General features: G+C 46.4%; 1 protein-coding gene across 2 annotated transcripts in view; it reads right to left on the bottom strand.

Annotated features, from left to right (window-relative positions):
- The window catches only part of Slc2a3 (solute carrier family 2 member 3), a 63,766-nt gene extending 40,056 nt beyond the window's left edge, over nt 1-23,710 (bottom strand). Inside the window, exons 1-2 of one of the 2 annotated variants that reach the window (XM_032905737.1) lie at nt 23,029-23,710; nt 19,793-19,870 (exon numbers count right to left, since the gene is read on the bottom strand). In XM_032905737.1, coding sequence (XP_032761628.1) covers nt 19,793-19,813 — 21 coding nt within the window. In that variant the 5' untranslated portion in view covers nt 19,814-19,870; nt 23,029-23,710. The remainder of the gene's footprint in view (nt 1-19,792; nt 19,871-23,028) is intronic. The other variant, XM_032905736.1, reaches the window with a different exon arrangement.
- Nucleotides 23,711-26,588: the final 2,878 nt, after the last annotated feature.

The following is a 26,588-nucleotide window of genomic DNA, read 5'->3' as shown; positions in this document are numbered from 1 at the left end:
GAGAGACTCCTTCCCCCCACTAAATTTTGGGTAGGAATAGAGTTGGAACTTGGGAAATTGAAAGCATTTGAAGAAGCCGATCTAGTTTTCTAAGTAACACTGTGAAGAATTTTCATCTTGTTCACCCTTTAAATCTCCACCAGGACCTGGCTGCTCCAGGTACCTAGACCACAGCAATTTTCTTGTCTCTTGGTGACTCTTTGATCCTGACATCTGCAGTCAGTACAAAGCAAGCCCCAGGAAAAGGCGGACACATTCCTCACCGCAGAGGACGTGCGAGTGGGTGCACAGAGCATTCCTCCGGGTCTCTCAAACTCTACCTCTGCACCATGGAGAGCAGGTGGTGACTTCTGCCCCTCCTATCTCACCAATGACTAACCGGCTAACATCAGTGACAGAGCCACATTCTAAAGCAGCCCCGGGCCTTGCCTTACCGGGGGTCCCAAAGATAAGGGCAGAGCTCCAGGATTAAGTCGTGTTTACCCGATGTTAAGAGAGAGACAAAAGACAAGGATCGTTATTTACCTTCTTAAGGAAAACGACCTTTCCAGGGGAAGGAATGAGGAAGGCTTAGAAAAGCAGCTAAAGGCCAGGAAGGACGATGAGATAGGTAAGTGGCTGCTTAGTTTGCCTTTAATACCGCGCTGCCACGTGACGATAATGACCTGAACTTAATGACACAGCACTGTTAATATTCTAAGAAGTCAGAGGGCAAGAAGATGAAGACCAACGTTTGTTGTTGAGACATTTTGTCTCATATAACCCAGCTGCTTTAGGACTTGAGATCCTCTTGACTCAGTTTACCAAATGCTGTGTTACTATGCCCAACTGAAGTGGAAAAAGTTAAGACCTTCCTGTTTTCCCACTACAGTCTAGAACGATTACTAATGGATGGTTGGATACAGCAAAAGGGAAGAGGGGTGATTAGTAGGAAGGAGAATGACTATTAGTATTAAGTAGAATTATTTATGAAGCTTAAAGCACAACAAACTGCTTCTTACAGAGTTAATGACATCAGGACGACACTGGAGACCAGTATTCCACAGGACGTGCTGCCGAAACTTTGGGCTGGATAATTACGCAGTGTTTTGAGTATGGCCTCCACTCACTGGAATCCTCCTGGTTTCCTTCCCAGGAGCACTGTGTACTAAACCCAGGGCCTCAGGTGTGCTAGGCAAGCGCTGCTCTACCACTGAGCTACCCACCCCTCTGTCCACTGTATTCACACACTCTTCAGCGTAGTTAGGACAACAAGACTATCCTGAGAAACTGCCAAGTGCCCCGGCGAGAAAAACCAGCACTGGCTTGGATACCTCTAATAAAATATCACGTAGAAGTCCGGACACCCAGGCACCTGCCACCTTCCTCCTCCCTTTTCTCTGTTTTGGTTTTGAGACAGATTTTTCTAGCCAAGGCTGCCTTGAACTCCCTCTATGGGTGGAGGATGACCTCAAACTCTTGATCCTCTTAAATGCTGAGATCACATCCATGTACCGACTGATTGGGGAGAAAAACTTAATACTTCTGTGCAATGGATCAGTAGGTCAAGGCAGCCACCGCCAAGCTGACAACTAGCGCTTGATTCTCAGAACCTGGGTCCCCTAAAGAACAGGCAGAGAGCTCTTAACCACTGGGCTCTCTCCAGCCCTTGGCTTGCTTCATAATGAATCTTTTCCACCCGAATCATCCCCTGCCTGGGAATTTCCCTACACATTTTATATCTCAGTGTTCAGCTGATCATCTCACAATTCAGGATAAGATTCTGTTCAGTATTCCCATTTCTCAATTCCGGATCAGTTTTCTGCCATCAATGAAGGTGGTTTTTGTTTTTCTCCCAGACACTACTTATTTGTATCATCTTTCTCCTTCCTTCTCAGAAACCAACTGGGAAAAGGCAACACACACATCACTAAAGACGAAGGCCAAAGGGTAGCCATTGACAGAGGTACATTTCCTTCCACTGGAGTCTTTTGGTCCACCTCACAGCCCTCACAGGACAGCTTAGGCTACAGCCCAGTCACCTGAGGGACTCAGAAGGGTGAAGCCTTTTAAAAGTTTTTTTTTTTTTCAGACTGGGTTTCTCTGTTTAGCAGTCCTGGCTGCTCTGGAACTCACTATGTAGAATAGGTTGACCTCGAACTCAGAGATCGGCGTGCGTCTGCCCCGAGTGCTGTGATTAAAGATGTGTGCCACCACTGCCCGCAAGTTTCTACTTCTTCCCACAAGGTTTCTGTCCTTCAGAGTGAGCTACACTCTGGCTTTCCAGTTCTTTTCCTCCTATTGTGCACTAGTGCCTTTCAGGAATCTGCAGAGAACCAGCTTCTATGTGCAAATTACATGCCCACAACTACTAATATTAATTAAGATATTAATCTTTGCTGTTGTTAGAATTCCTTTGTCGCAGCCACTGTTGTCCTCCATGATAACGTCCTTGTATGAAGGGTTCTCTGAAAAAAGGTGGACGTTCCACACCTGGGAGGAAACAGTGAACACAAAGGAAAGGAGGGCACTGGTGCTTGCTCCTTGCACTTCAAGCTTGACAGGTTGAGGACTTTCCCAGAGGCAAAGCGGGTCTCTGACAATGGAACCCGGGCAGCAGCTTCTCCCGAGAGGGCTCTGTAAGGGAACCAGCCCACTCTAACTCCTGACTCTATTTTCTTCTTATCATCTAGTGAGAGATAACAGGGCCTGTGACTGCATTCTAAGTTTATCTTCACTGCTGAGCTGCAATTAAAGGATGGGAGAGGTTCTGCCCTCTCTCTCCTCACCCTGCCCTAGGCTACTCAAGTGCTAGTCATGGTCTTAATCATTTCCAAAGGGAACAGGTTTCCTTGTCTACAGGTTCAAGCATCCCCCCACCCCCATTTCACTACAATCTTTTGGTTTTGGTCTATCTGTCTGTCTGTCTGTCTGTCTATCTATCTATCTATCTATCTATCTATCTATCTATCTATCTATCTATCTATCTATCTTCTGAGACAGGGTCTCTCTAAGTAGCCCTGGCTGTCCTGGAACTCATTCTATAGACCAAGTTGGCCTGAGACTGACAGAAACCACCTACCTCTGCCTCCTGAGTGCTGGACTTAAAGGAATGTGCCACCATCCCTCAGATATTTCAATCTTTCTGAGGAAATTTCAGTAACAAAAGATGTCAATGATCAGTGACCCTCTCAACGAGAATTCAGTCTTCATCACTTACACTTCCTTCCTGAACCTCCGAACTTCTTTTGCTTTTTGGTGTCTTTATTTCATCAAGGGCTGATCATTTATTTGCTACTCTTGTTTTTGATTGGACTCATAGGTAGAAACTCTCATCAAGGACAGCCTATGTATTTTAAAAGCGCACACACACACACACACACACACACACACACACACACACATGTTATAAGACCCAGGCAGGGGCTTGAGATAGCTCACTGCCACTTGCTCTTTCAGAGGACCGGGTTTTCTCAGCATCCTCATCAGGGAGACTAAATCATCACGTCATTTGCATCACGTATCCCATACCCTCTTCTGGATGCTTCAGGTGCCCCCATGTGCACATAAAATAAATATGTTCTCATACATACAATAAAAATTGTTTTACAAAGGAAAACTAGATATACCTATAATCTTAGCACTCAGGAAGGTGGAGACAGGCAGGTCAGATATTCAAGCCTGGACCATGTACAATCCAGTCTCAAAAAAAAAAAAAAAAAAAAAAAAAGATTGGTAAAGAGAACAAAAGCTAAAAGAAAAGCTATAATTCCAAGAAGAAGCCATCCGGAGAGGAAGCACTAACAATATCCAAAGTGAGAAATGGGGTTGGGGATTTAGCTCAGCGCTTGCCTAGCATGTGCAAGGCCCTGGGTTCAGTCCCAGCTCCGGAAAAAAAAAAAAAAAAAAAAAAAAAAAAAAAAAACAAAGTGAGAGATGTCCAAATACATTCACAAAGAATTAGGCAAAAGGCTTTTTTCATGGTTCATTTTCTGGGGAAGGTGATGTTTGTTTCGCCTGCAAAGTCAATAAAATCAACATCACCCAGTTCTAGTTCAAACATTTCAAAATGCATAGTTGGAGAAAAGTAAACATGTAAACTCTTTTAGTAGAGACATTGATAAAATCTGTTAAGATTTAGATATTCAGCCAGATGTGGTGCTGCATGCCCCTGAGCCCAGCACCTGGGAGGCAGAGGCAGGTGGATGAGTGAGAGTTCGAGGCCAGCTTGACCGATAATCCTGGCCCCCTAGAGCAGAGACGGGAGATCTTAGAGCAAGCTGGCTAGCTTGGCCTCCTGGATCAGTGAGCTCTGGGTTCGGCCAGGGACCCTACTTGGATATAGGAGGTGAAAAGGAATTGAGAAATACCTCCTTTGTCAATTTCTCATCTTTACACACATGCACACACACGTGCCTGTGTACACACATGTACACCCCTACACATACGAGACACACACACACACCTGCACACATTCAGACATATGTGAATCCCTAATACACACATATCACACACATTCAGACATATGTGAATCCCTATACACGCATACCACACACATATTCATGCCAATAAATGGCTGAGATTTTCATATTTTCCCACCACAATTTCCATAAAACATCACCATAATACACACAGATAAAGGCACAAAGATGGTCACCATACCATAATGTCACAGAGAAAGTCTAGAAACATAAATGCCAAGGGGGATTTGTTTTTAAAGCGCTATTTATATTTTACCATGAATGTCTCACTTCCTCTTATTTCCCTACATTTGCACAGTGGCTCTCCCAGCTCTTGGGTATTAGGGTGTCCTTCATGTTTCTTCTGTCCCCTCCTTGCCTGTGGCTAGTATATTCTTTTTCAAAGCCAGCTGTAATGTGAGTGTGGAAAAAGGCTCCCTAACCACTCGTGTTGTTGGAGGACTCTGTTAATTTGATATAAAGTGATTACTGTCTCCTTCAATACCACGTATTGTGTCTGTTGGAAAGCAGCCTCCCACGATGGACAGCCATGTACAGAACACTATGGACCCATTAGAGCAATGACTGTAGCTACATAAATGACTTGAAAGTACGTCCAGCTCATATTTCTTCACTGTGTGTTGTTTTAAACGGATTAAGAACAGATAGGACACAAGATATCAACCAGAAGGCTGAAAAATCAATTCTCTGTATATTTTAACTAAGTGCTCGGGCTGGAGAGATGGCTCAGTGGTTAAGAGCTCTTCCAGAGGTCCTGAGTTCAATTCCCAGCAACCACATGGTGGTTCATAACCACCCATAATGGGATCTGATGCCCTCTTCTGGTGTGTCTGCAAACAGATACAGTGCACACATACAATAAAATAATCTTTAAAAAAAAAAAAAAAAAGACAGCACTGGCATTATGAATTGTGTAGTATAAGAGTTAGACTAATACTCCGTGGCAAACCAGTGAGCTCTGGGTTCATGTAGGGTCCCCTGGTTAATAAATGAGGTAAAAAATATTTGAAAAACAGCCCATTTGTCAACCTCTGACCTCCATACACATGCTCACATGCGTGTTCATGCGCCTGTACACTTGCAGTTAGAAAGGTGATGCATCTTCCGGTATAGGCACTCTGCTGAGCACCAGAGGAGAGTAAAGAGACTACAACACAGGCCCCACAGGAGGAGCACGGTGAGACATACCACAGAGCTAACAGTAAGGGGAGAAAAGGGTGTCATGCTCACAGTGTTGGTGTTCCTAAGGGTCGAAAATAAGAATGCAGGAATGTATGAGTTGTGCCTAACAGGGTGTTCTCAGGCAAAAGTCATACACAACAGTCAGGTATGGTGGCACAGGCCTGCAATCCTTAGTACTTGGGAGGTAGAGGCAGGAGGATCAAGAGTTCAAAACAAGTTTGAAATCAGCCTGGGCCATACCAGACCCATACCAAAAAGAAGAAGAGATGGGTCGGTAAGGAAAGGGGCTCTACATCCTGTCTGACAACCTGAGTTCAAGCCCTGGAACCCTTGTGGCAGAAGGAGAGAGAACCAGAATAAAATATCTTCCAAGCTGGGAAAATCAGTCACACAAGTAAGAGAGCACAGGGGTAGTTTGTGTTACCAGATTGGATAGACTTGAGTAAGGAGGAGAATTAAGGCAAACTATATAATTTCCTTTCCTGGTTTGTTTAGCAGGTGCGGATATACCGTGGCTTCTGTGGAGAGGTCAGAGGACAGCTTGCTCTCTCCTACCACATTCTCAGCATTCCAAGTCAGGTCGTCCGGTTTGGCAGCAAGTGTCCTTCCCTGCTGAGCCATTTTGACAACCCTCTGCTGTTTTCACTATAAAACTAAGGATGCTTGGTTTTTCTTTACACAGGAGATCTATAAGATGTATAAGCAAATTTGAAGATGCCGAATAGGGCTGCAGACTCTGAGTATGAGTACAGCCAAGTTCAGGGATGGTAGGTACCCCCTTGGAGCTAAGCAGAACTGAGTCCATAGTCCAGCATGGCAGATGCAGAGGCTGTAACTGACAGTGTTTCAGGAGCAGTCTTTGCACATTGCAAAAGCCCTGCAGGCTCAGTGGTAGTTACTCTGACAAAAGGGGATGCAGTGGAGCAGGCTGGGGTGGGAGAAAACAGCTTTCTGGGTTGCAGGGGCAGCGGGAGCAAGAGCTTGCAGGACTGGACAGGATGCTGTACCTTTGATCCAGCTGCAAGGGAGGCTGAGAGATAAGGGGGATTTATCATAAATCACTAACCAAGCTAGGCAGCAGGTTGAGCATTTGGGCTCTGTCTGAATGCTAAGATATCTGGCAGGCTAGCACAGCAAAAGTGTGTCTGGATTTGGACTTTAGAAAGATCACTAGTAAGGCAAGGTGGCACAGGCCCTTAAGCCAAGGACCCAGGAGGCTAAAACAGCAGATGAGGCCAGTAGGGGTTAGAGAGAATATCAAGCCAGGCTAGGCTATACTGCAAGACCCAGTCTCAAAGGTGATAAAAAATAAAAGAAAATTACTGGCTACATGGTGGAAACCACCAAGGAGATGCTTATTAAAAGACGATGACGAAGGACTTAAATATTTGACAGGAAATTCAGAATATCAGCTCTCAAAATCTTTAAAAAGTTTATCTTAGTGATGGGCGTGGTAGAGTGTGCCTTAGACACTCTCAAGGAAGAGGTGGGAGGATCTCTGCGAGGTACCCTGGTCTACAGAGTGAGTTCCTGGCCAGCTAAGGGTACATAGCAAGACCCTGTGTCGAAAAAGAAAATAAAATGCAAACCTGTTCTTAAACAAACTTTCTTGAGAAAATCACATGGTTTCATTTTCCTCAGGAGAGATGGAAAACAGGAGGGACAGGGGCAGCCATGACAGAGCAGGAGCGACAGAGAGCCTCCACTGGGGTATTTACTCAGTAGAATTTTCCATCAGTTACTGTATAAAGGACTTTCTTGACACTATTCACTGTGGAATTAAAGAGCGAGAGCGAGAGTGAGAGAGGAAGAGAGAGAGGAAGCGAGAGAGAGCGAGAGAAAGAGCGAAAGAGAGAGAGAGAGCGAAAGAGAGAGCGAGAGAACGAGAGACAGCAAGAGACAGCGAGAGCAAGACTGAGCGAGAGAGCGATAGAACAAGAGCGAGACAGCAAGAGAACGAGAGCGAGAGAGAGAGTGCCAGCGAGAGAGACAGCGAGAGCGAGAGAGACAGCGAGAGAGATAGCGAGAGCGAGAGACAGTGAGAGCGAGAGACAGCGAGAGCGAGAGAGCGAGAGCGAGAGAGAGAGCGAGAGAGAGAGAGAGAGAGAGAGAGAGAGAGAGAGAGAGAGATTCTGCCACATTTTTAAAATGTGCTGCCTGCACCTGGAGACACGGGGGCTGCTGGCCTTCCTGCAGGGACAAACCTTTGGAAACCATCTCAGCAGATCTGCTTGCTGGATTGTTTCATATCGCTTTTCCATTCCTGCTGACCTTTATCTCAGCCAGGTTGGAGCCACAGATAACACCTTAAAAGAGATTCGGAATGCCTGTGTAGTCAAAGCAAGGTGTCCGGGACAGGGCTTAGGCAAGAAGAGGAGAAAGGGGTACAGCCAGCCGAAGCGTAACCAAGAAAGGAAATGACCTAGTAATATTCAAAGAGTAATAAGCTATTGTGGTTTAGTTACACAATAGTCCCCCAGTACCAGCAACTGGCTTTACATGGAGCAGGCAGCTTCAAATGCCAGAAGAAATTGCTGTATCAAGTGCAAGCCCTATTCCACACTGCATGACCTTGGCCAAGCTGTCCTTAATGTTGTCATCTATAAAGTGATGTCATCTATAAAGCTATTGCACTGATAGGGAGATTGAGTAATACTACGTGTTAGAGTCCCTCGCAGAGTGTAAAGAACAAAGTTGTTATTGCTCTGAATCTCACGAAGTACAGGAAATCTGAGGTCATGAAATAGCATATCCTACCAGCAGACTTCCTTCAAGACATTTCTTTTTTTCCGGCTAGCTCGGGAAATCAATGGAGCAACATTTGACTAGCACGGAGACTGCGCCACTTTGAGGGGAAGCCCTTTGACTCCCAGCCCAGACACTAGGCAATCCATCTCCACACTCTTCTGCAGATATTTATGTCAACTTCAGTTTCTATTTGCTCACTTGATGGCTGCTCTTTTTGCATCCTCAGGGGCTGGAGCAGCAACACTGGGAATTTAAAAAGAAAGCTAAGCCAAGAAATCAGTGCTGGCCATGGTGATACCCAAAGTCAATCCCCACCTCTTGGAAGATTGGGGTTAGAGAATCTCAAGTTTAAGGCTACTAAGCTACATAATGAGTTCAAGGCTAGTCTGGACAATTTTGGGGGAAGGGGGTTACCTCAAAACAGTTTCTGTGGTAGCTTGGCTGGCAAGCACCAAGCAAAGTTCAATCCTCAGTACAAAGTGGGGGCTGGAGAGTTCAAAACAGCCATGCCATATTATAATTAGCCATAGCACATTACAAAAATAAAATATTATCTGGATTTTTTTCAAGCATGAAATCTGGCACGGAGAATTCTGACTACTTTTGTCCTCTCTCTCTGTCTCTGTCTCTGTCTCTCTCTCTCTCCTCTCTTTCTCTCTTTCTCTCTCTGTTTAAATGCAGGAATCTTACTGCTTAATATGTGGTATAGCATGTGTGTGGAGGCCAGGGGACAACTTTCAGGAGCTGGTTCTCCTGAAAGAAGATGAGTCTCAGGGACCAAAGTCAGGCTGTCAGAATTAGCAGCGACCACTTTGAGCCATCTTGCTGGCCTTATGTTTTTTTTTTTTTAAAGATTTATTATTGTTGTTGTTGTTGTTGTTGTTGTTGTTGTTGTTTTGCTTGAGACAGGATTTCTGTTCACCCCTGGCTGTCCTGGGACTCAAGCTGTAGATCAGACTGGTGTTGAACTCATAGATCTGCCTGTATTTGCCTCCCAAGTGCTGAGATTAAAGGCACAAGACTTACTATTCTTTAGATTTATTTTGTTTTATGCATATGAATGCTTTGCCTGAGTGTATGTCTGTGCACTACATGTATTCCTAGTGCTTGGAAGTCAGAAGAGGGTTTCAGATCCTTTGGAACTGAAGTTAAAGTTGCTTTTAAATCACTGTGTGGATGCTGGGAATTGAACCTGGGTCCTCTGGAAGGGCAACAAGTGCTCCTAATCTCTAGTTCTTCTTATTATCATTTTTAAAGATTCATGTTACTATGTTACTTTAAGTGTGTGTGTGTGTGTGTGTGTGTGTGTGTGTGTGTGTGTGTGCATTATTCAAGGGCAGATGCCTGCAGAGGCCAGAAGAAGGCATCAGATAGCTGGGAGCTGAAATTATAGGCATTTTAGAGACCTCTGCAGTGGGTCCCGGGACTGGACTCCGGTCCTCTGGAGGAGCATATCTCCACAGCCCAGCCCATTGCTTTCTTTCTTAAAATTGTTTTTCTTAAGAAAGTGTCTGGTAGCTGGACATGGGATGCATGCCTTTAGTCCCTGCACTCTGGAGGCAGGGGCAGCAGGAGGCCATGTCTGGTCTACTCCAGTCCCTGCTTCCCTTCACTACTTTGCTTACTTGGGGAAAGGAGTTTTATCTCCAAACCACTGTGGGAAGGGTGTTGTGGCAATTGGTGCTGCACTGGCAGACACTGGCAAAGTAGCAGCACTTGTTTTAGTCCCTGCTACTCACTATGTCCTCTTCCCAGTACTAGTGCCATACATCACCACCTCCAGTGACCCATGAGACATGCAAATTCTCACTTTTTTTTACCCCAGATGTGGGGAATCAGACTCTTGTCAGGGCAGGGCCGGCAACCTTCAATAAGCCTTACAGGAGACTCTCATGTACACTAAAGCGTCAGGAGAATACCGGGTAGAGAGGCTCCACAGCGTAGCTGTCTGTGTCAAACTTCAGATGGTCGGGAACTGGAGAGAGGGTCAGCGGCCAAGATACTTGCTGTGGAAGCCTGCCAACCTGCACTTGATTCCCAGAACCCATATGAAGTTAGGAGCCGAGAACAGACTTCATAAAGGTGTGCCCTGGGGCCTGTCCATACAAGTACATAGATACAGCATTATAAACAAGCCAAGAAGCAGAAGTAAGATGGCCAGCACGGAAATGTATGTTGACATTCATATCTGAAATAAAAATGGAAGTCAGCTTTCCCCAGAAGTCGAATTTGGCTCCTGGGCTTGCCCAGGAGCAATGGCTTTGTGTCTGTTTATAGCTCCGCAAACTTGAGTTCCAAGGGTTTTAATCCCTGCATCCCCATTAAAGTCTGCAGTGGCCTTTATGTATGATAGTTTAGTTTGGGAAATGAGTGGCGGCTCGAAGCTTGTGTAGTTTTTTTTAGCTTCAGCCAGAAGCTTCTTTGCACAAGAGGTCTTCCTAGACCGCCCCACCCCGACTACTCAGAAAAGCACCTTTTCCTATTTTGCACGAAGGCATGGCACCCTCTTCTGGCCTTGGGGGCAACAGGTACAGCGACATCCATGCAGTCAAAAACATCCATACACATAAACACAAAGGAAACAGATGCTGATTTAAAATGGGTGTGTCGGTGTGTGTGTGTGTGTGTGTGTGTGTGTGTGTGTGTGTGTGCTGTGTGTGCTGTGTGTGCTGTGTGTGGGGTATGGGTGTGTGTGCTGTGTGTGCTGTGTGTATGGGGTGTGTGTGTGCTGTGTGTGTGGTGTGTGTGTGTGGTGTGTGTGTGCTGTGTGTGTGTGGGGTGTGTGTGTGGTGTGTGTGTGTGTGTGTGTGTGTGTGTGTTGGGTGTGGGGGTGTGTGTGTGTATGTGTGCTGTGTGTGTGTGTGTGTGGTGGTGTGTGTGCTGTGTGTGTGTGTGATGTGTGTGCTGTGTGTGTGTGGGGTGTGTGTGCTGTGTGTGTGCTGTGTGTGTGGTGTGTGTGTATGCTGTATGTGGGTGTGTATGCTGTGTGTGTGGGGTGTATGTTATTTGTGTGTGTGTGTGTATGGGGTGTTTTGTGTGTCTGTATGGGGGTGTGTGTGTTTGTGTGTGTGTGTATGGGGTGTGTGTGTGCTGTGTGTGTGTGTGTGTGTGCTGTGTGTGTACTGTGTGTGCTGTGTGTGGGGGTATGGGTGTGTGTATGTGTGCTTTGTGTGCTGTGTGTGGGGATATGGGTGTGTGTGCTGTGTGTGTGTGTATGTGTGGTGGTGTGCGTTTGTGTTTGGATGTGTGTATGTGTGTTTATGTGTTTGTGTGTGTGTGTGTGTGTGTGTGTGTATGTGTGTGTGTGTGTGCGTGTGTGTGTGTGTGTGTGTGTGAGGGGTCTAGAAAACTAAGAAAGCAGAAGTTTCACAATTTGAAGATTGTTTTTTCCTACTTGGTCTTCAGTGACAAGGTCCCCACCCTGTACTGCAACCTGCAAGTCTCTTGCTTTCTTTCCATTTGGGTTCTCCTTTTAGCTTCTTTCCAAACACAGATAATGAATTAAAACAATTTATTTTAGCATCTGTTGCAGTTTGATACGAAGCCCCCCTCCCCCAAGGCTCAGACTACTCACAGATGGGTCCACAGCTTGCCGGTGATGTGGATCGTGTGGGTGGGAGGGAGAATGGAGGGCCTGGCTGCTGGCATTCCTCGGAAGGATAGCTAATCCCTGGACCTGTCTTCTCTCTGCACCACTCTACCTGAGAGGAGCCTCCTTCCTCCTCCCCAGGCTCCTGGCTAGCGCCTCATCACACCCTGGCCCCCAGACAATGGAGCCAAGTGATAATGGACTGAAATCCTGGAACTGTGAGAGAATAAATCCTTCCTTGCTTAAGTTTTCTGGGATTTTTTTCTCGTGACCAAAGAGTGGCTAATCTAGTATGTGTGGTGTGATTTCAGCCTCAACCCCTGGCTCCGTTCTGATGGATGAAATGTTTAACAACCTCGAAAGGGGTGAACCACCTTTTGAGTCATTTGTTGGCCCTCATCTGCAAGCCACCCGATCAGCAGAACAGAGTTCCTCCCTCAGTGGTTTTGTCTGCACCTGAACTCAAAGGCACCTGCGCTCTGAGATCCTTCCTTCTCCTTTCCGCCTCTGATCTGGTCTATGTAGAAGTCAGTTAGGTCAACCTGATTTTCAGTTACTTACCACCTCTGGTTTCCTTGTCTTTAAACCCCCAACTCAGCACACATAGACCTCTGTTTTCTAATTCTAAGCCCATACCCTTCCCATAATCCTCTTTCCTCCACTCCCAGGCCGCTGTCTCTCCTTTCATTCCTTTTATCATCCATTCCCTAAATAGTCTCAAATGGCTTCTAATCTTCTCAGGGCTTTGTCTTCTAGGCCTAATTAAAAACAGTTCACAAGGTGAATTCCGGGCCATAAAAGCACTGAGAACTAGGAGCTGCAGAGATCTACACCGCCACCTGGTGGCCGGCTGTCAAATAGGTTTGGCATCCTAGCAACAGATCCTGGAGGCGGATACCCCCAGAGCACTGGTTGTTAGGAGAACAGGAAGGACTTTCTTCAAACCAGCATTTTTTTTCTGCCTGTAATTATCTTATTATCTTTACAAGATTTTATTTTTACCCTCTAGAATTCATTAATTCCTTCCTTTCACTGGGACTGAACTTAGAGCCTCACCTGTGCTAAACAAGGGTTTGGCATACATCCCCAGACCTTCTACTCTTTTCTCTCTGCTAAATCTCCAAGATTTCTTTTTCTTTTTTGACTATCAGCTGATAACCTAACCTATTATTTCATTGAGAAAACAGAAGCAAAATGAAAGGAACTATCCATCTTCAGCAATAAATCTGGTTCCTATTCTATGCACACTCTCAGCTTCTTGTCAAACACTGTGCAGCACAATGGTTTTTAGTATATTCAGAGTGGTACAGCCGTCTTTCTGGTTTTTGTAAACATTTGTTTGTATTCTGTGCTTAAGAACCCCAGCACACAATGGAGGTCAGAGGATTGCCTTTTGAAACTGGCTCTCTTCCTCTACTATGTGGGCCTCACTCCGGAGCCCTGGCTGGGCTGGTTGACTCCTCTCAGCTGTTTCAGTGTACTGTAGCCGCGTTCATTCACTACACAGTAGTCTGACTGCTTTTGAGGCTGTAGCATTCCGAGGGGGCACAACCATAGTAGCAGAGACTGTCTGGCCCACAGAGCATAGGATACCCAGCCCCACTCCCAGGATCTGTAGACATTAGAGTTTCGTGACTGGGGCTGGAGTCCGAGAAGCATTTATACCCCAGGCCCTTTACATACGGTTTCTTCTGTGTGAATAATTCCATATTGCCTCATGGCTGGGTCCTGAACCTTCTGTTTCTGCTCAACTCCTTCCTGAAGAGGCTTTTACCAACCGGACCACAGTATCAGAGTGAGCAGACCCCTCCCTCCTTCCATCCCATCTGCCATGTTCTCATGTCTTTCCTGCATGGGGATGTAAATCTGCACTGGGATGAAAGCCGTTCCAGACATCAGTAGTGCCTGTCACACAAATGAATGAAAAAAAAAAAAAAACCAACCAAACCAAACCAAGCATAAAAACAAACAAACAAACAAAAAGCCATGTGCAAACAGCTTGATGAATAACAAATGAGCCCTTGAAAGAAATGAGTCTAGGGGAAAACGTATTCAGTATCCTCTCTGTTTTTATTAGAGGAAACATGTCTGAACAAACATGGCCTAGGGAGTGGTGGTGCACACCTTTAATCCCACAACTTGTACCCAGAAGGCAGAGGCAGGCAGATCTGAGCTCAAGGCCAGCCTGGTCTACTGAGTGAGTACTGAGCGAGTTTCAGGACAGCCTGGGCTACACAGAGAAACCCTGCCTCGAAAAACCAAAAAGAAGGAAGAGGAGGGGGAGAAGAGGAAGAAGGAGGAAGAGGAAGAAGAGAAGGAAGAAGAAGAGAAAAGGAAGAGGAGGGAGAGGAGGAGGAGGAAGAGGAGGGGGAGGGAGAGGAGGAGGGAGAGGAAGAGGAGGGAGAGGAAGAGGAGGAGGGAGAGGAAGAGGAAGAGGAGGAGGTTGTGGAGTGTTTGCTCTGCAAGAAAGCTGCCTGTGGTTCAATCCCCTTCACCACATGAACTGGATGTGCCTGCTCACATCTCTGATTCCAACATTGGGGAGAGGTAGAGGTAGAAGGATCAAAAGTTCAAAGACATCCTCAGCTATATAGAGAGTTTGAGGCAGGTATGAGATGCATGAAACCTTATCTTAAAACAAAATAAAACAAAAGAAGAACAGGCCATGAGATGGCCCATTAGCTCAAAGCACTTGCTTGCCATGGCGTATGACAGCTGAGCCCTATCTCTGGGACCCAGTGGTAGAAGGAAAGAACAGATTTCCACAGCTGTCCTCAGACATCCACTAGTGCGCCATGGCACAAACAATTAATACACAAATATGATAGGAAATTAACGCAAAACCAAACAGTGATCTGATTTGTACATGATTTATGCAAGTGATGTTTCTGAGTGACTGTCCTTCCGTGTTACTATATACTATATAGTATGTTCCGACATACTATAAGGAGTTATAGAGAATTGAGGAGTGAGAATGTTTAGACCGTTTTATCTGTAACTTTTCTAAGTTAGTATTTCTTTATGAACTGAAAATCCAATGGGTGAATTTCAGGTTTTTTCCTCACTATGTATTTAACCCACTTCTTGATTCATCTTGCCCTTTATGTCATTGTGATGCTGGCCACAATTTCAGCTACTACTGAGTTTTGTCAAAAGTAAAACCAGGGCAAGTAAGATGCTCGTCCTAGCCAGCATTCACTACTCCATGGGTTCTTCTTTCTCCCACCCTTTCCCACCCTTCCAACCCCCTAACATTAGATAGGAGAGAAAAGAGGGTAGAAAAAAGGGGGTGACTTTATCATTAGTCTACTTCCTGCTGATTAGGAGTGTTGAGTTTGTTGGGGCAAATTTGATCTTCTCTGTCAGAGTATCTAATTTCCTGTTTCCTCTTTGTGCGCTCCTTCAAAACAAACCTCCGACGACAAACAGCAACTAACCACCAATCAACAACCACCCCAACAACCAAAAACAATGCAACAACCAACTCCCTGGTATCCTCTGAAAAGTCTCCAGAACTCCAAATGTCACATAAAAAAGTATTTGTCTCTGGCAAAATGACACCCCTGCTAGGGGATGAGGCAAATCACAGTTGGCTCCTGTGGACGATCTGAAGCAGCCCCACATCCCACCCCGGGATTAAAATGAAAATATGCTCATATCTGTGTCTTTGTTTCTTTGTTCCTTTCTTAAAGATTTATTTATTTACAGTGTTCTGCCTACATATATGTCGGTGCACCAGAAGAGGGCACCAGATCTCATTACAGATGGTTGTGAGCCACCATGTGGTTGCTGGGAATTGAACTCAGGACCTCTAGAAGAACAGCCAATGCTCTTAGCCTCTGAGCCATCTCTCCAGCCCCTATTTCTGTGTTTTTCAAGGACACCAAAATTCCTAAATTGTCACTACAGCTCATCTGATCAAGGTGCCTATTACTAACTTGTTTTTTGTTTTTGTTTTTGTCTTTTTTTTTCTTTTCTTTTTTAAGATTTATTTATTTTATTTATATGGGTACACTGTAGCTGTCTTCAGACACACCAGAAGAGGGCATCAGATCTCATTACAGATGGTTGTGAGCCACCATGTGGTTGCTGGGATTTGAACTCAGGTCCTCTGGAAGAACAGTCAGTGCTCTTAACCACTGAGCCATCTCTCCAGCCCTCCTTTTTCTTTTTTTCGGAGCTGGGGACCGAACCCAGGGCCTTGCGCTTGCTAGGCAAGTGCTCTACCACTGAGCTAAATCCTCAACCCCTCTGTTTTTAATTCCTAGTGAAACCACCAATACACATTTTAACCTTTACTTAGCCTTAATCCTACCAAATTTCAGAGAACATTTTCTGTTAATGTCTGTAATACTATAAGCTTAATAGATGTGTATTTCTTTTCAAATACAACAAGAATTGGGAGGGCGTGATGGCACACACACTAGTCATCTCAGCATTGTGGACTAAGGCAGGGGGTTAGTGATTTGAGGCCAGCCTGAGCTATATAATGAGATCCTGTCACAAACACAAATGATGTGTGCTACCCTTATAAAGTAAGGGTGGTGGGGTTGGGGATTTAGCTCAGTGGTAGAGTGCTTGCCTAGCAAGCACAAGGCCCTGGGTTCGGTCCTCAGCTCCAAAAATACAAAAAAACATAAAGTAAGGGTGGTATAATCAGGAAGCCTAGAATTAAGAAAGGGCAGCCTATATGGTTTCTCTGTCTTCCTGAGACTGGGTAGCATAAGCTAGCCTCAGACTTGCTTTTTGCCCAGGTTAGCCTACAATTTTTGAAACAGAAACAGAGTAACCCCTTGTCTCAAATAGTAAGGCTCAATTATTCAATAAACAGAGCGAGGGTGAGCCACTCGCAAGATGTGCAGTAGGGAGAGCTTGGTGGGGAGAGCTTGGTGGGAAGTTGGGGTAGGCAGAGTACAGAGCAGCCGTGCTTTTGATTGATGAAGCAAAGAGATGCGTTAAAAAGGGGGTCTCTCACTGAAAGTCAACCTCCTGGCACCCCCTTCCTGACCTGTCCGCCCTGGTCCAAGCAGCTAACGGTCACTGAACACCCACTCGTCTCCGTGGCACTGCCTGACCAGTCTACAGAGCACTCCTTTCCCTGGCACCAAGCCCAGCTTGCTGTAGAACCCAGACTTAATCATCCCCATGTGCCCTGCCAGCTCTTCTGGATCTCACTGGCTCAGACAAACCTGCTTTCTCTCGCCAGGGGAATCGATGTACTGTTTGTACCATAAATTCCAGGCACTGATTTCTCCTCAGTCCTGTGACTAGACTTAGTTTTTGCCTCTCGAATCTGGTAAATGAGCACCGTTTGATCATCTGGGAGCACGGGTTGTTAAATTCGCCTGGCTACGTGCTGTACAGCTGTTTCTTCCAGCTTGAGGCAGTCCTTTCTGGGAGGGGAGGGGCCCAAGCTTGCCAGTGGGAGGCTAAGGGAAACTTAAAACTCAGATGAGCCTCCCTGAGGAGGTCGGTTATGCAATTGCTAGCACGGGGGCGTGGGGTGTGTGGGGGTGTGTGGGGGTGTGGGGGTGAGGTTGGCGAGTGGGGAGCTGAGTGAGGGAACGTCTGCAAGCTGTAGAGGGAAATCCAATGACGAATCTCACCTATCCCCATGAGCTTCTTTTGATGACGAAGCTGCTGCCTTTGAGTCACCCGTGGGCAGATAAGTCATTCCCTATCCCTACTCCGGTTAAGTTCCAGTCAGATCAGACTGGAATCAACTCTTTGGTGTGTCATCGGTACCCTATCTGGGGTGAGTAAATAGGTGTTTGTGTCTTCCTAAGAAAAGTCATACAATACATTTAATAAAGGCGGGGCAGGAAAAAAAGAGGATCACTTAACTCACTTCTGTAATTTATATACTTAGCTGACTGAGATTTAGCCCCTATGCAAGGACAGCATGCAAGTCTGTGAAGAACCGATTATCAAAAAAAAAAAAAAAAAAAAAAAAAAAAAAAAAGAGAAAGAAAAGAAAAGAAAAGAGACTTGGAGGACAGAGAAAGGCAAAGGATAAAAGGAGTGAATATTATCGAATGAATTAATGGAAACATAACCAAGGTTTTTTTTGTTGTTGTTGTTGTTTTTTTTAACACGTAGTATATGCTAGCATGATACGAAAGAATGGCTGACTGATTTCCTCAGTTTGAAAAGCATGCCAAAGGAGACAACTGTTTCTCTAAGGTCGACCATTACAATGTTCAGATAAAACAAAAACAAAAACAAAAAAACCCAACAACTGGGGCTCTCAGATGTGAGTCAAGATACCAGGAAAACCACTCAGCAGGGGAAAATGCCCAGCAGGGTGCCACATGGCTTCAGTCCTAGCACTCAGAAGGTGGAAGGGGATCTCTGTGAGTTCGAGGCTAGCCTGGTTTACAGAGTGAGTTCCAGGACAGCCAGGGCTAAGGAGAAAGATGCTACCTACAAACAAACGAACAAACCAGCAAATTCCCAGAGAACAGCTTTATGCAAATTCCTTTCCAGAAATAACCCGTGTTCCCTGACTTTAGTAACATGCACCAACCATCAGAGGGTGTCTGCCCTGCCCTAACCCCATTCCAAAAGACCGAGCCTTACGTATTACCTTTAGTGGACATGTTGTCACAGTGCTTTGCAAGTAACGTGCCTAAGTTGCACATCAGAGATGCTCCTGAAAGAATGGTTGGTGGTGGTTGTATGCGTCATAAAGTTCTACACTGCTTTTCAGATCTATGGCACCATGGCTCTGTTCAAGATTCCCTCAAAACCACAGTGTATAACCCTTAACAAGAGCTGCAGATGCTGTTACAGGGCCGAACTTGAGTTATTTCATCATTCTTGTCACTCTGAATAACACATACTGAGGGTTGGGGATTTAGCTCAGTGGTAGAGCACTTGCCTAGCAAGCGCAAGGCCCTGGGTTCTGTCCCCAGCTCCAAAAAAAAAAAAAAAAAAAAAAAAAAAACGAAAAAAAAAAAAAAAAAAAACCCACATACTGAAACTATGAAGTGGGCCAGTGAGGTGGCTCAGAAGGTAAAGGGACCTGCCACGATGCCAGATGACTCCTCCCCCACACAGGCACCTTGGTATCCACACATGGGTGTGTACACACACAAACACACACGAGGATGTAATTTTTAAAAGTAAAATAACTATGAATGTCAAATGCATTGGGGGAGTGTTTGCCTAGTAGTAAGAAGCCCTGGGTCCAATGGCTAGCACCCCTCTCCTACAAGTAGGCATGGTGGCCTAGGCCTGGATGTGGAGGCCGGAGGACCAGAAAAAGTTCAAGTTCAGTTTTGACTGCATAGCAACTTTGGATACCTTGGGCATACCTTGGATACATAAGAATCTGCCTTAGATAGATAGATAGATAGATAGATAGATAGATAGATAGATAGATAGATAGATAGATAGATAGGAAAGGAAAGGAAGAAGAAACAAAGAAAGAAAGGCTGGACATGGTGGTGTACACCTTTAATCCCAGCATTTGAGAGGCAGAGGCAGTTGTGAGTTAGAGGCTAGCCTGGCCTACATAGGGAAGTTCTAGGCTAGTAACAGCTATAAGGAAAGACCCTGACCTCCCCAAAACCCCCAAAAGAAAAAAATGTTAAGGGATCATGTTAAATCTATTGGCTGTAGTAGTAACAGTCTCTCCTCTAGGCTGAAGCAGTAATGGTCTCTCCTGTCCTCATTTATATGTCTTTAATTAGCAAGACCAAATAAAATAAATAAGTAAGTAAATAAATAGTTCAGGGAGACGGCAAACACCGAGGTTATCAACAGTAGCACAGCAGTTTGATGCCAATCTGATATTAATCTTGATACTCACGTTCTGTTTGTTGCTCTCCATCTCTCTATCGTAGCAAGATTTGATCCGTCTTCAAATTTCTTTTCAAGGCACAGCTTCCTGTAAATTGCAATCGGTCGTTAGTTATTTGGTTACTCGCTCTCTCTAATTGGGTTCCCTAAAAGAAGAACCTGTGTGTTATCACCTGGACAAACAGGCACTACCGTACTGGAGGTGAGCTTTTCATCCATTCTAGTTATATGTTAGATTAACTCAATTCCGGGATCCTTATCCAATCGCTGGGGAGGGCTAACAAGTGAAGGATCTTGGGTGGAGGAAAGAAAGACAGTTGAACGTGCTAAAAAAACAAAAAAAAAATAACCAACAACAAAAAAACCTCTAGATTTTGAGTCGTGACCTGTCACCAACTAGCAGTTTCTCCATCTGCAAAATGTACAGGAAGTGAGCGAGGTGACCTTGCTGGCACCAATTCTGTGGTATTTTTCTTTTGTTTTAGACTTGTTACTTTTTATATAATATGAGAGTCTTGCCTACATGTCTGCATCTCTACTGTATGCAGGTCAGTGCCCAGGGAGGTCACGAGAACGTGCAAAGGTATCAGATCTAGAACTGCAGTTACGATGGATGGTTGTGAGGAACCATGTGGTGCTGGGAACTGAGCCGTCGCTCCACCATCACAAAGAATACTGCTTATTTTGTCTTGTAGGAGTTAGTGTTTGAAGAGCCTCAACTAGAGCCCTCAGCACACTTGGGGGTTTAGCGATGTTCTGATCCGGCCAGTGGTCTGTGGTTGGCACCTCTCCCGTGAGGAGCCCACACTCACTTTCAGGTGCATCTCCTTTCTCCTAACCCTACTGCTTAAAACTATACTGAAATCTTAAAAACCGAACAAACCCAGCTCTGCTTCACTAGCCTCTTTTCTTGTAGAAATACTTCCACAGTACAGAATAATCCTACAGTGTTCTATCACATGGCTGTAATGTGTTATTTATCCATTCACTTTTCGTTGATGAACATCTGCCTTGCTTCTAGTTTTCAGTTGTTGCAAATACAGCTGTGAACAACAACAGGTTTAAGTATTTGAAACAGCCAGTGTCACACTCCTTTAATCCCACCACCGAGAAGGGTGAGTGGGAGGGCAGCCTGGTCTACATTGAGAGTTTCAGGACGGTCAGGACTCCACAGTGAGACTCTGTATCCGAAACAATGACAAAACACAACATTGGAAAGCATCTGCCCCCTTTTACCCTCACCTCCCTTCAGACCGTTTCAGTGAGCGACAGCAGTCAAGAATCATGATCCTGCTTAGCTAGCTATCAACATTACCATGTCTGCTTTCTCCACCTTTCTCCTGACATGGACAGGTGGCCTTGAAGGCGACCTGAGGCGAAGTTTAAACACTAGCTTGGTTGGAGACTTTGGCCTCCATACCTCCTCCTCCTCTTCCTCCTCCCCCTCTTCCTCCTCCTCTTCTTCCTCCCTCTCTTCCTCCTCCTCACCTCTCCTCCCTTCCTCCTCTTCCCCTTCCTCCTCCTCTCCTCCTCCCTCCTCCCTCCTCTTCCTCCCTCCTCCCCCCCCCTCTTCCTCCTCCTCCTCCTCCTCCTCTTCTTCCTCCTCCCCCACTTCCTCCTCCTTTTGCTGAGCTGGTGTGCATGGCTAGTTGTGCAGCCATCTGGCTTTAGTTCCCAGGTGTTGGGACTGAGGGCAGATGCTACCACAGTCCATGACAAAGGTCTCTTTGCCTTTTCTCATCTTCTGATCCCTTCTCTTTCTCCTGAGAACCCCCTATCATCTTCGGAGTCACTCTCGCTTTGGAGAAGCACAACAAACCTCAGCCCCACAGTGGCCTTTCACTTCAAATAAATATGTTTTTTTTTAAAAGTGAGGTTCTGCGTGATTGTTGGGGGGAGGGCGGCAATGGGGGGAGGATGGGGAGGGGAACACCCATAAAGAAGGGGAGGGGGAGGGATTAGGGGGATGTTTGCCCAGAAACCGGGAAAGGGAATAACACTTTCCGAAATGTAAATAAGAAATACTCAGGTTAATTAAAAAAAAAAAAAAAAAAAAAAAAGTGAGGTTCTGGCTCAGTGCACCGGTGAGGGTGCTTGCCGCTAAGCCTGACAACCTGAATTGGATCCCTGGAACCCAATAGTGAAGGAAGGAACCAAATCCTACAAGTTACAGGGAGAACCCCACAACCCTCCCCCCCACGTGGGGGTAGGGTAGAGATACAGTTGAGTAGGGGAACACTAGCCTAGCATGTGGTCAATCCCCAGTACTTTGTGGAAAAAAAAATGTTAAAGTGATTAACTCACAGAATAGCTCTTCATGCTTATAGATTAAACTGGGAGAAACTAAGACCAGTTTGAAAGGCAGTTAGCCTTTCATCCTTTCTCAAACACTTAGGGAGTAAGTCACTTGATGACTGAATTACCCACAAATTTGTTAAGTCAGTTTTCCTCTGGCTTAAGACCCTAGTGGACAGGCCAGAGAGATGGCTCAGCGGTTAGGGTCCCGAGTTCAATTCCCAGCAACCACAGGGTGGCTCACAACCATCTGTAATAGGATCTGATGCCCTCTTCTGGTGTGCCTGAAGACAGTGACAATGTTCTCATATAATCTAAAATAAATAAATCTTAAAAAACAAATGACCCTAGCAGACATCTTTCATGGCTAACACAGTTCCTTCCTGTCCGCGGTCCAGTTCCCTCTGCTTGGACTCACTTGAGGCTCAGTCTCCGTGAAGTTACTCTCAGAAAGATCCTCTCAGATAAACCACTTTCTCTACCCGGCACCTGGCGGAACACACAGTTCTGTCCTTATTCCTTCACCCGTTAGTTACATTTCCCTTGAGAAGATTTACATGCCTGATGGCACAGGCCTGTAGTTCTAGGTACTCTGGATCTGATGCAAGAGGATCTACAGTTTCAGTCCAGCCTGGGCTACAAGGGGGAGCTCAAGGCCAGAGAGCCCCTGACTCAAAAATTAACAAGGGAGGGAGTGTAGCTCAGCGGGGGCTCCTTCCGGCGTGACCGAGTCGGTAGGTTTCCATCCTCACTTACAAAGACTTCCCCAGCTACGATCTATGCTCTACCGGTTTGTCTAACATGTGAGGTCCAGGAGGGCGGGGCTCTTGGCCATGTGCTTGGCCGAGGGCCTGGGACCGGGTAGATGCTCCGTGGACATCGGCAGGGGCGATTCCGAACACCCTCCTCCCTCCACCCTCCACCCACCTCGACTTCCCGCCTCTCACCCACCATCCCCGCAGCTGCCCGGTGCCGAGTTCCGCCCAACCGCCCGCTTGGCAGCCCCGCTCTGCTCCGGGCGGGCGCAGCGCCGGAGTGACAGCACCACCGCCGCCACCGTCTCAGCCGTTAGCCCCGCGCCGTCGCCAGCCCACTTTCCGTTCCGAAGGGTCCGTTGACGGAGGAAAACGTGCCCGGCGCCCGCTTGCTCGCTGCGTCCGCCCTGCACGCTCCACTTACCGCGGAGGCAAAAGTCCCCTCCAGGGTGGCCGGTCGCCTGTGTCCTGCTTGTCACCTGGCCACCAACCGACCGGCCGTACTCTGGGGTCCCCGAACGTGTCAGCTCCCCAAACCTTCACATCTTGGGCTCCGCCATCCTCCGCGCCTCCCTTAAAAGGGTGTTGACATTGCTGCTTTAAGAGATACGGATGCCCCTCGCGCCTCTTTGCCCCTAGGACGGCTCAGAGAGGGCTCCGTGGAAGGGGCTGGGGAGCCCCTTCACAGCCCGCGTGTTCCCCTTCGTCTCCGAAAGGACTCCGGTGCGAGTTTGGCGCTTCGGTATCATAAAGGTCTGATACCCCGTTGGTGCGTGGGGGTAACGCTCAAGCAGACAGCACCGCTAGGTTTGGGAGGCGGAAGACCAGGCTTGCAATGACTGCGGGCCAAGTCTGCAAGATAACGTGGCTTCTGAGGAGCGTGTGGAGCTGGGGCTGGCAGGGTCTTTTTTTTTTTTTTTTTTTTAAATAAAGGTCGGAATTGCACCCCTCAAAAGGGGTATTGCAGTGAACAAACATGCGTGTGCAAAGGTGTGTAACTGAGTACATCGCTAGGGGACTCTTAAATGCCAGTAGGCACGCACCGGAAGGCTGAGACAAGGGAGAAGGGAGGGGAAAGAAAGGAATGCCAAGCAGGAGAGAGGGAGAACAGGACCGTCATACATTATTTTGGCTTTTTTATTTTTTTATTTTTAAGATAGGGACTTTATATAACCCAGGGTAGCCCCAAAATCGCTGTGTAGTTGAACCTGGCCTGGCCTTAAATTCCTGATCATCATGTAGGATTAAAGGGCCAAAGGAAAAAACAACCTGGACCTCAAGCTCAAGCAAGGGCCAAGAAAAAGAAACCCATCAATCTGTGAACAGGAAAACCCACCAATTCCAAACTCAGGAATTGAAATCCCTCCAAGTCTACATCCTAGGAAGCCCCACCCCCACCCCATAATCCCTAGCTAAATCTTGCTTTCTGCTCACTTCCCTGTAGCTTCTCTGCCTAGCAGAGACAGCCACCCTCCGGGATTATCACCTCCCAATAAATCTGTGTGAGGTTCATTGTGCAGTGTAACTTGGTGGCATTCCTTGGCTCCCAATTGCCAGGGTACCTTTCTAAGCAGAGTATAACACTTTTTGTGGGAAAACTCCCCTTGCCAGAGCAGAAATGTAACACTTCTGTGGGAAACTTTCTCCCCAAACAGGAGCAGATCTGTAATACTTCTGTAGGAGAAGCCTTTCCCTTTAGAGCTGCAACACTTCCTGAATCCAGGGTAACAAGTATGGTCCACCGCGCTTAACTTTGGTTTGCCTTTTTTTTTTTTTAAAGATCGATCTCTCTCTCTCTCTCCCTCCCTCCCTCCCTCCCTCCCTCCCCCCCCCCCAACTCTGGAAGGGCACCAAGCACTCTGAATAGCTGAGCCAGCTCTCCAGCCCTGGTTTTGGCCTTTTTTGGACAGGGTCTCACTGTGTACCATAGACTAGCCTTGAACTAGTAGCAGTCCTCCTGTCTCAGTCTCAAGTGCTGGCCTCAAACTCAGAACCACCACATATAGTCCATACATTGTTAATGGGTATGTAGACAGATAAATGGGACCCCTCCCCCAAAATGTTTGGAAAACTGGAAATACTTATCGAAACATACATAAGTCTACATATCATACAATTCAAAAAGTAGGTGTTAGAATGTTTGTTACAAGGACTTTGGCTTTTTTTTTTTGAGATAGGCTAGGCTCTCTGAGTATCCTTAGACCAGGCTGTCCTCAAACTCCGAGATCTGCCTGCTTCTACATCCCTTGTGCTGGGATTAAAGGCATGTGCCACACCGACCGGCTCTTGACTCTCATTAATACATTTATGAGGAGGTGCACGTGGAGGTCAGAAGACATCTTGTGGGAGTTGGTTTTCTCCTCTTACCACATGGGTTTGGGGTATTGAACTGAGTCATCAGGCAGGGCAGTAGGCGTCCTTTCCTGCTGAGCTATATCACAGCCTTGGTTCTCGAATTCTTGAAAGAATTAAGAGACACAATTCAAGCAGAAGTTCACTAGCAAAGCAAGCAGACACTCCGATGGGAGATGGGGGTGGGCTGCCAGGAAGAACCACTGAAGAGACCGGAGAACCAACAGCATCATGGTGGGCACTGCAGGCATCACGGTGGGTACTGCAGGCATCATGGTGGGTACTGCATCATGGTGGGTACTGCAGGCATCATGGTGGGTACTGTAGGCATCATGGTGGGTACTGTAGGCATCATGGTGGGTACTGCATCATGGTGGGTACTGCATCATGGTGGGTACTGTATCACAGTGGGTACTTCATCACAGAGGAAGGCCTGGGAGGAGAGGAGAGAGGGCAAAATTTAAAAGTTTCTATGAATATGAGGTAAGTGACATGTTCACAGGCTAAGGTGTCACCCTTTGGGTACTCCCCTCACAGTCCCCTAGGAGAGGCCACAAAGAAGGGGGAGTCACAACTTCCGTGTAAACAGCGGTATAATGAGGCTGAGGTCTTGGAGGCTGGTGCACACTTGTTTGAAAATGCTCTGATACCTTAGTTCTCAATATGCCCGGAACAGCCTATCTGCAGCCTGAGGAGAATCAACCACAGAGGGGCACTGTGCCCATCCGGGACACAGCTTCCAAGATAGAGCTGTGGCTTTCTTGCTTACCTCATCGCTAACTCCTTTTTGAGACTTCAAGGTCCTCCATGACTTACGGTGTTTGTCAGTGGAGACATTCTACTCAGTATTACTAATGGGTTTTCAAGATGGGGTTTCTCTGTAACAAGCCCTGGCTGTCCTGAAACTCGCTCTGTAGACCAGGCTGGTCTCTAACTCACAGAGATTCTGCCTCTGTCTCTTGAGTGCTGGGATCAAAGGCCTGTGTCAACAAGCCTGGCCTTTGTTATTATTTTTTTAAATTGAACCTTTATCATGAAAACTGGGGCCAGTGTTTTGAAGTTTATGCTTTTACAATTACGTGTATGTGTGTGTCTGAGCGGGTATGGGTGCCTTCAGAGGAGAGAGGTGGACCCAAAGGCAGTTGTAAGCTGATAGACCTGGGTCCCCTGGAGGACCAGGAAGTGCTCTGTTGAGGGTGCTGTGCACTGTGTGTTCAGATCTGATTTCCACGCCCAGACTAGCTGCATCATCTAGCTGCAGTCCGGATGGGCGATGGCGTGGGCAGGCATCTCTAATCTCAATGTTATGTAAGAACCGTTTTCCATCCTGATTGGTTAATAAATAGCTGATCAGCCAGTGAGCTGAGCAGACTAGGATAAGGTGTGATTTCCCATTCCGGTCAG

Source organism: Rattus rattus, chromosome 6 (genome assembly GCF_011064425.1).
Source record: "Rattus rattus isolate New Zealand chromosome 6, Rrattus_CSIRO_v1, whole genome shotgun sequence".
NCBI classification, from domain to species: Eukaryota; Metazoa; Chordata; class Mammalia; order Rodentia; family Muridae; genus Rattus; species Rattus rattus.
This window is presented reverse-complemented; position numbering and strand designations above follow the sequence as displayed.